Source organism: Rhincodon typus, chromosome 11 (genome assembly GCF_021869965.1).
Source record: "Rhincodon typus isolate 14 chromosome 11, sRhiTyp1.1, whole genome shotgun sequence".
In the NCBI taxonomy this organism is placed as follows: Eukaryota; Metazoa; Chordata; class Chondrichthyes; order Orectolobiformes; family Rhincodontidae; genus Rhincodon; species Rhincodon typus.
Window position 1 is genome coordinate 14,471,510 of NC_063342.1, and position 9,147 is coordinate 14,480,656.

General features: G+C 43.9%; 1 protein-coding gene across 1 annotated transcript in view; it reads left to right on the forward strand.

Annotated features, from left to right (window-relative positions):
• Window positions 1–8,517, forward strand: part of LOC125484407 (transmembrane protease serine 2-like) — a 98,562-nt gene extending 90,045 nt beyond the window's left edge. The window contains exons 13-15 of the mRNA XM_048603029.1: window positions 6,012–6,097; window positions 6,865–6,942; window positions 8,332–8,517. Of these exons, the coding sequence (XP_048458986.1) occupies window positions 6,012–6,097; window positions 6,865–6,942; window positions 8,332–8,517 (350 nt within the window). The remainder of the gene's footprint in view (window positions 1–6,011; window positions 6,098–6,864; window positions 6,943–8,331) is intronic.
• Window positions 8,518–9,147: the final 630 nt, after the last annotated feature.

The following is a 9,147-nucleotide window of genomic DNA, read 5'->3' on the forward strand; positions in this document are numbered from 1 at the left end:
TTCATATGCCCTCGTTATCTTCTGATTTATTCTCAGTCCCACTGTATAGATAACATTAGGGGACCTGCAGACTACTCCAACAGTGTTTTCTTACTGTTTTTATTTCTTACCTCTAACCATATGGATTCCATACCTTCTGATCTAGAATAATTTCTTGCCATCATACTTACTCCACCCCACACCAGTACTTACCCTGAAATAACTCCACAGAGGTCGGTATCCCATCTCCAAGTCACCCTTTATTTACACGTGCCTAGTACTCGAGACTAGTTTGGCCTCCTCAGAGCCAAATCTCAGAGTGAGCAGAACCTCGCTCTCTCTATATATATATATTTTAATTTAACCTATTTTTCCTCTTCAATCTGTTCAGAGATGCTACTAAACACCTCTGGAGCAGGGGGAATTGAACTCAAGTGTCTCGGTTCAGGGATAGGGACGCTACCACTGCGCCACAAGATGGCCCCAATCCTCTTTATATCTGACAGCCAGGGCTTCCTGATTGGGCCAGATTAACAGCCCCAATCAGGGAACTCATATTCTATGAGGTCCACCACCTGGCTGACCTCATTGCACCAACGACATACCATTTTTTCCTTACTGCCTGTCTTTTTGAAAAGTTACATTCCCCTGAATATTTAGTCCTTAGTTTTTATTGGCTTGCAACCCATGCCTCTGTAATGGCTATAAGGTCATTCCTATTAACCTCTATTTGTATGGTTAATTCATTTATTTTGTTCTGAATACTATGCACATTCAATTAAAGAGTGATATTCATTTTGCTTTATCGCTATCGTTTCCCTCCTTCCATCACATTTGGTGGATATGAAGAACGTTGCTAAAAGAAAACATTTGCAAAGTTGTCAAGTAAGAAATTAAAGAACGAAAATAGGAGTGATATTTCACTGGGTTGGAGTGTTTGCAAAGGCTGTTGTTTTGGTAAAAAAGGCTGGAATTTTTGTTTTAATGTTTTTGAGAGGATCTATATTTATTTATATATATACATACATACATACACACACGCACGCACATTTGTTTTTCTTTCTTTTGTGTACGAAACTTATGTACAATTATTAACCTTAGATTTGCAGCTTTGTGTGCGTGCAGTGAAGGCCCTAGTAATTAAATTGCAACAATGAAACATGTCATGTCAGGTTTCTCTCTAGGATCTGACTTATCCAGTAGAACCTTCACTGGGATCATAACAGCAGTAAATTGTTTTAGAAAAGGAATTCTGAACAGCAAAATATTCACCAGCATGTCACTATGTTGATGGCAACTGTGTTTTTGCAAAGATCAGTCTGACTTAAGCACTTAACGAGAACGTTAAGAATTATCTGAAACTGTAATTTGTGAGGGATTGAAGATTGGCTCCATTTATAGTGAAATTTTTCAGAACTCTGAATCCTGGCAGTGCTTCTCTCGTTAAACGGTTTTAAATGCATCAAGGTGACTTACCGATGGCTTGCTGGGGGTGGATGGGTGGTCGGTCTGCCATATTGGTCAGCTCTGTGGCCAAAGCAAAGGGAATCCTGACAACGATTGTTGTCCTTGCAGCCACTGTGCCACAGAGGGGCTAACACCTCTGATCAAAGGGGTCCCTCCGGCCTGGCCTGAGCAGGACCGTTATGCTTTTCCTCCCTCTCAGTTTCCATGCAGCCTCCCTCTCTCGGTAGCTGTTCCAAGACTGAAGAGGCTGTAACTCTCTTCAATTGGCATGCAGCGCGGAGAGTCCATTTGCTGCCCAGTTAATCCAATGGCAACTAATGACAAGGAAGATTGCCGATGCACTCCCACTGCCCGATTCTGGCTGCCAAGGAGAAGGCTCTGCATTTCCCTTGGGGTTTCACAAATAGTTGGCATGATGCATCTCAGCGTGGCATTTGACTGGGTTTGTCATAATTTAATCAGATCTTGACTCTCCCAGTGTAAACTAAGCATGCTCTGTATTCTAAACTCTGGTTTCTACTGTAGACCACTTTCCTCTACTTATAGGGCTCACTATATAAAATATATATTATATGTGTATATATGTGTGTATATATATATATATTTATATGTCTATATATATAGACATAATATATATTTTATATATATATATATAATATATATAAATATATATTTATTTTCTGAAGAAGGGTCCCGACCCGAAACATTAGCTTTCCTGCTCCTCTGATGCTGCCTGGCCTGCTGTGTTCCTCCAGCTCCACACTTTGTTATCTCAATATATAAGGATGTGTTTTGATATTTTCTTCTTTTACTGTACAATATTAACAAAAAAGTAGACCATTCCCTGCAAATTAGTATATTTTGAAGTAAGCGCCCAAAGAAAACAGGATTAAGAATTGAAGACTTTTTTTAACCCCCTTGAAAATTTCCCAATTTGTTAGCATGCACAAGAAACTAAATAACTGACTGTGGTATGATAATATTAAAGGAGCAGGGCTCAAGTGCAAAGAAAATATAAATTCAAAGTAAAGTGTCTAAATACAACGGGTGCTGCCAGACCTGCCGAGCTTTTCAAGCAATTTTTGTTCCCAATTTTGCGGGATGTGTTTGAGGCCTTTGGGAGTTGTGCCCACATGCTCTTCAATTGAATCTCTTAAGCCGGTAGATTGATGAGCATCCAAGGGCTGCTTCCCACCCAGTCTCAGCTTTGTATTCCCTAAAGACCCTTTTGGCAGTGGGTGAGAAACCATTAAAACCATTAAATTCTGCCCAGTATTGGCCTGGGTCCAGAGCATTCTGCCTGTCACCATTTTGTATGATTTCAGTGCCAGTGCTATAGTGATTGTAGCGAGTTCAGCCAGGTGGACTTCATAGAATATGTGTTCCCTGATTGGACCAGATAAACAGGCCCAATCAGGAAGCTCTGGCTGACAGATATACACAGGAACGTCAGAGGTTCTGTTCACTCTGAGAGTTGGCTCTAAGGGAGCTGGATCAATGTTAAGGACACTTATTTTCAAAGTTTGACTCGGTAACAGGAAACCGGCCTCTGTGAAGTTATTTCAAGTGTGATGTCAGGTACATAGGGATAGATCCCAGTCATTGGCTGACAATATGTTTTAATGGTTGCTCAGAATAGGCAGAGTATTGACTGTACTCAACCAGTCTGTGCTTCTGAAACCCAAAACTCCATGTCTACCGTAGATTCCAATTCCATTATTGGGCCGAGCTTGCTGAACGGTCTTGAATGTGCTAATAGCTACACAAAAAAGCAATGTGAGAATCAATTGAAGCTAATAACATTGCTCACTTCTGCTGGCTTGAAGGGACATACATTCACCTGTAGCAATCTGTTCACGGCAAATAAAAGGAATACCTTCAATGCTTGCACCTTTGTTGGAATCACCCAGGAGTCTATCGTTTTCTAGAGCTTTCTCCATGGCAACAGCTTGCCCAATCAAAGTTGACTTGCCTACCAAGCTACACCTTTCTCATGTTAGTACAAATTATTCTGATTGTTTAAAGGTTTGCATTCTTCTGTTTGGCCTGATGAGTGTGAGAAGAAAATTTTCGCAATAATTCTTTCAATTACCAATCATTTTAAACAGTACGTTCCACAATCAGCTCCCTGTGCCCAAAACAAATGCCCAAACTATGGGGTGAACCAACATTCCATTACCTATATTAGACTGTCAGCAACGTTATAAAACATATTTGTAGGCAAACAATTATCAGCCTTAATCCACAACATACCTTAGCTGCTCTTAAGTGATTGGGGACTCTCCGGAAATTGTAGACAGCGACATCGATTAAAGCATCCCGCACAATTTCTACGTTGGGAAGCAGGAAAGAAAGAGACTTAATCATGACGACTCAGAACAAAGTCAAAGATGACAGAATGTATGGCAGCTTCAAAATCTCCCCTCCCCCGACCGCATCCCAAAACCAGCCCAGCTCGTCCCCGCCTCCCTAACCTGTCCTTTCTCCCACCTATCCCTTCCTCCCACCTCAAGTCCCACCCCCATCTCCTACCAACCTCATCCCGCCCCCTTGACCTGTCTGTCCTCCCTGGACTGACCTATCTCCTCCCTATCTCCCCACCTACACTCACCTTTACTGGCTCCATCCCCGCTTCTTTGACCTGTCTGTCTCCTCTCCACCCATCTTCTCCTCTATCCATCTTCTATCCACCTCCACCTCTCTCCCTATTTATTTCAGAACCCCCTTCCCTCCCCCATTTCTGAAGAAGGGTCTAGGCCCTAAACATCAGCCTTCCTGCTCCTCTGATGCTGCTTGGCCTGCTGTGTTCATCCAGCTCTACACCTTGTTATCTCAGAATGTATTATGGGACTGATTGCAATTCTTCAGATACTGAAGATGTCTAAGACCATGTGCAGCAAAACTTGGCCAGTATCCAGGTTTGGGCTGATAAGTGGCAAATTATATTCATGGCTTTTATGTACCAGGGAATCACCATCACCAACAAGAAAAAATTTAACCAATGTCCCTTGACATGGCATTAATGCAGTGATTGTACCAAGGTCAGCTAGGTGGACTACATAGAATAGGAGTTCCCTGATTGGAGCTGTTAGAATCAGAGAATCCCTACAGTGTGGAAGCAGGCCATTTGACCCATCGAGTCCACAGTGACCCTCCAAAGAGCATCGCACCCAGAACTATCCCACTACCCTGTCCCTGTAACCCTCCATTTCCCATGGCTAACCCACTTAACCTACACACCCTTGGACACTATGGGGTAATTTAGCATGGCCAATCCACCTAACCTGCACATCTTTGGACTGTGGGAGGAAACCAGAGCACCTGGCAGAAATGCATGCAGATGCAGGGAGAATGTACACTGAGACAGTCACTTAGGGGTGGAATCGAACCCGGGTCCCTGGCACTGTGAGGCAGCAGTGCTGACCACTGAGCTACCCTGCTGCCCAATCTGGTCCAGTTTGTTAACCTGGTCCAATCAGGGAGTCCTGGCTGACAGGTATATATAGAAGGGTCAGAGGTTCTGTTCACTCAGAGCTAGCTTTGAGGAAACTGGATCAGTGTTAAGGACTCTCACATGTAAATAAAGGGTGACTTGGTGATGGGATACCAGCCTCAGTGGAGTTATTTCAATTAACATCACTGAATCCACCACTGTCAAGATTGTGTGGGGTTACTATTGACCAGAAGCTGAACTGGATTAGCTATACAACTACAATGGCTACAAAAGCAGGTTAGGAGCTAAGAACTTTGCAGTGGGAAACTCATCTCCAAACTCCCTAAAGCCTGTCCACTATCTACAAGACACAAGTCAGGAGTATGATGGAAAACTCCCCACTTATAGCATATGATGAGACCCTCGTAAATATTTCATCCAGCCGGCCAACTTCATGACTACCACCTCGGGTATCTTGGAGTGGGCATCCAGGACCACTGGTAACATCTGTCCCGCTACAGGTCTCACAAAATTGACATGAATCCACTGCCATGGTGATTGAGACCACTCCCGTTGGTGAAGGGGTGACAATGGTGATGCCTTCCTTATTAATGCACAGGATTCGCATGATCCCACATTTTCCTCAGTCTGGGAGTCTACTTCTGGCTAACCAAAGTGGCTCCTGGGTATTTCCCTCATTCACACCAGGTTGGGGTGCCCTTGGTGCTCTTGTTCCAGCACTATCCCTCTTAACGGGCGAGGGATAACAACCTCATTCCCCACTTTAAACACCTGTCCGATATGGACAACTCCCACCTCCTGTACAGCTAAGGGCATAATTCATCAATGATTGTTTCATAGTATGGGACTTCTTTCAAGTGCTCTCTCTATTGGATGTTGATGTTTTCTCTGTCTCTCAAAAGGGTTCCATCCTTTACTCTGCACCAACTTGAGCCAAGAGTCTTGGTGGCACTGAAGAAACCCTAGATGTCGTGCTTATCAGCAAGGCGTCTCAGCTTCTTGACTCTCTCACTCCATCATTGGTTCTTGGTTTCTTTGTTCTTCTTTGTAGCGATGTCTTTGCTGTTTGGCGAATTCCCTTCTTGACTCATTGATGCTATTGTTTTCCCAGGCACAGGAAGCTTTCCTCTTTTAGTTGATGAGCTCTTGGATGACACAGTCATTCTCATTGAACCAATCTTCATGTTTCCTGATCTTGTAGGCAATGGTTCCTTCACAGCATGAGATGATAGTTCTCTTCAGCTCTTTCCAGATTTCTTTCATTCAATTTGGAGATTTTAGTGAAGGCAGAGTTGGAAGTTTGATAGTCTGCTTAGCCCTTGGAGTCACTCATATTGAGCTTTTTTTCTGAGCTGTTTCTTCATCTTCAGCTGCTTCTGATGGCATTTGATGGACGTTGAGGAGCAGATGAGCTGAAGGTCTGTGCTGGTCATTGCTTTGGCAATGAGAACATCCTTCTGGTCTCAGGTTCGAACATTGATGTATTCAGTCATGTGCCAGTGTTTTGAGCAGAACCCGTCTTTTTGGTGGAACTGCGTTGGTGATGGTCAGCTGGTGTTCTGTACACTTGGTGAGCAGAAGAATCCTGTTGGAGTTACAATTCCTGACTCCTTCCTTTCCAAGGTTGGGTGTCCTTTCTAACCCTGACACTGAAGTCTCTAAGGAGGATAATTTTATCTCCCTTAGGGATATTACTGAGTATGGTGCCCAAGGTAGAGTAGAATCCACCTTTGGACTCATCAATGGCTTCAAGGGTTGGAGCTATAGGCACTCACGACCGTTTCCTGCTGTTTTGTAGCAAGTTGTAGACGAAGGGTCATGAAGTGATGTGAATGCCAACAGGAAGCTCTGAGAGTTGATTCATGAACTTGTTTTTTGAAAGTGAATCCCATTCCATGCACATTAGATTGATCCTTGTGTTTTCCTCTCCGGAAGAAAGTGTAATCACCACTTTCTTCCTTTAGCTGCCCTTCGCCTCCTCTTCGAGTTTCCTGCAGGGTGGTGATATTGATGCTGAAATGCCTGAGTTCACGGAGAACAAGGTCAGTTCTTTGTTCTGGACAATTGTTTTGCTCGTTATCCATGAGGATCTGTACTTTCCAAGTTCCGAGATTGTGTTTGACTTTGGTTTTCAGACAGAAGGCAAGGAGTGTGCTGGGCACAGTTTTCCAGCCACATTGGTGATAGAACAAATTATTTTCGGGGGCCCATTTCTAGCCCCTTCCCCATTCAGGATACATAGTGTGGAAGGGGGCTGCTCAGTCATGAAGAAAGCTGCTGAAACACTCTCCTGTTCCTAGTCCAAGAGCGAGACTGAGTCAAACTCCACTGTCCACTGCAGGTCTGAAGATAGGAACTTCCAGATCTCTCAATACGGTCCCTGTCACCTCTCACTGATCAGCACATGGCTTGTGTTGTGTGTGTGCATGGAGGGGTTTGAATTCCTCCAGTTGGACTGCTTGTTGATATGGTTTAAAATGGGAATGTTGTTGCATCTCAGCAGAACAGAAGATAGATCTAGCTTAGAACTCCTGACGGCATCGCTCTCAAGATCACTGGGACACTCAAACCTGTCCACCACAGCAAGGCCGCAATCCACGGAAAAAGATGCAGTCTCTAAAACAAACATGTAAGTCATGGATTCCCATCATTATGGAACAATGCAAAATACAATGGGCCATCAGAAAGAAGAGCCCATCCTTAAACTATCAGGAAGACATGTGTGTGAGAAAGGGGAAGCGTGTGTGTGGGAAGGTAGGAATCTTTGTGAGTGATGGGGATGTGGAGAACAGATAGTTATGAGCGAATTTGACAAAAGAATTTCTAGCCTGATCTATTTAGACAAGAACAGTTTTTGTCCAGTTTTCAATCAGTAAGCCCTGGTTAGCTCTATCAAGGTTGAAATAACGTCCTTGTTCCCTCGATGCACTGACATCGATATTTTACTCTGTCAAGGTGTGGAAGAATAATTAAAGTGTCAAGAGCAATTAGATATAGAATGTAGCTAAAGCTTAGAATTAGAGGTTGGAATGATGGGAAAATAGGTCAAGTAAGAGATATGTGACAAATTGTTGCATATCTGTAGAAAGCTTAGAACCTGCTGTTCAATTTTGACCCAAAGCATAAGGCACGTTCCACTTAAAGATAACGTATCAGCAACCACGAGTTGTGGAACCATGATGTATGACATGACATTTGACCTGCCTTAAGGGGATGTGATAAACTGTGCACATGCTTATCTGCTTGTAACAACTGTGTCTCAATCCATAACGGTGCGCATAAGTATTGCTTTATCTTTATACTCATCGGGGACTACGGACCTGATCTTTTGTCAGCGTTGGCTCCCATGATATCACGAATAAAGCCTCTTTACCTTGAAGTCTAAAGCTCTAGTGTGTGACTAAATTCATATCTTCAACAATCTGGCGTAGTCGGCGGGATCCCTATCTTCACGGCATCCGGACAAATTGATGGGAATAAGAGAAAGGAGTCTGCGAGGAATTCGAGTTTCCCCGGCGAGTGACCCACATAGAGCAACCCTGATCCGATCTCGGGGAGATTGGAAAGACGGCACGGGCAAGACCACGTGTGGAAGACTGAAACTCGTTGAGAAATAAATGAACAATTAGGACAAAAGAACGAAACAGTCTGGGCGGCTTCGAGGACTGAGGCATAACGAGATCTCGGGGTTGGGGAAGGGTGAATTAATGTATAAGAAACTGTAGCGTTAAGATACATAATTATGAATTGTTAATTCTCATTTAAACTTAGAGCTTGATGCCTTGGTAAGTGGGGCTTGTTAAATAATGGGTAGCCAAACAAGCAAGGAAGCCAAGAGACCCGAGGCAAAAGAGTTTCCTGTGAAACTGAAAAGGGCAACTTCAAGGAGGATTCAGGAAATCCAGAAACAGCGCAAGCTGCTTGGGGACCCGCTGGTTCCTCCTGGATCATCTGCCCATAAGGTTTGGCTGGAAACTGGAGACAGCAGGTACTCTGTTACGTCCTCTAGTGATTTGTACAAGTGGTTGATTTGAAAAAGAGACAACAAGGTGCAGGGCTGGATGAACACAGCAGGCCAAGCAGCATCATAGGAGCAGAGAGGCTGACGTTTCGGGCCTAGACCCTTCATCAGAAAAGGGGGAGGGGAAGGGGGTTTTGAAATAAATAGGGAGAGAGTGGGAGGTGTTTAGAAGAGGGATAGAGGAGAGGAAACAAACAGGTCGAAGAGGCGGGGATGGGGCCAGGAA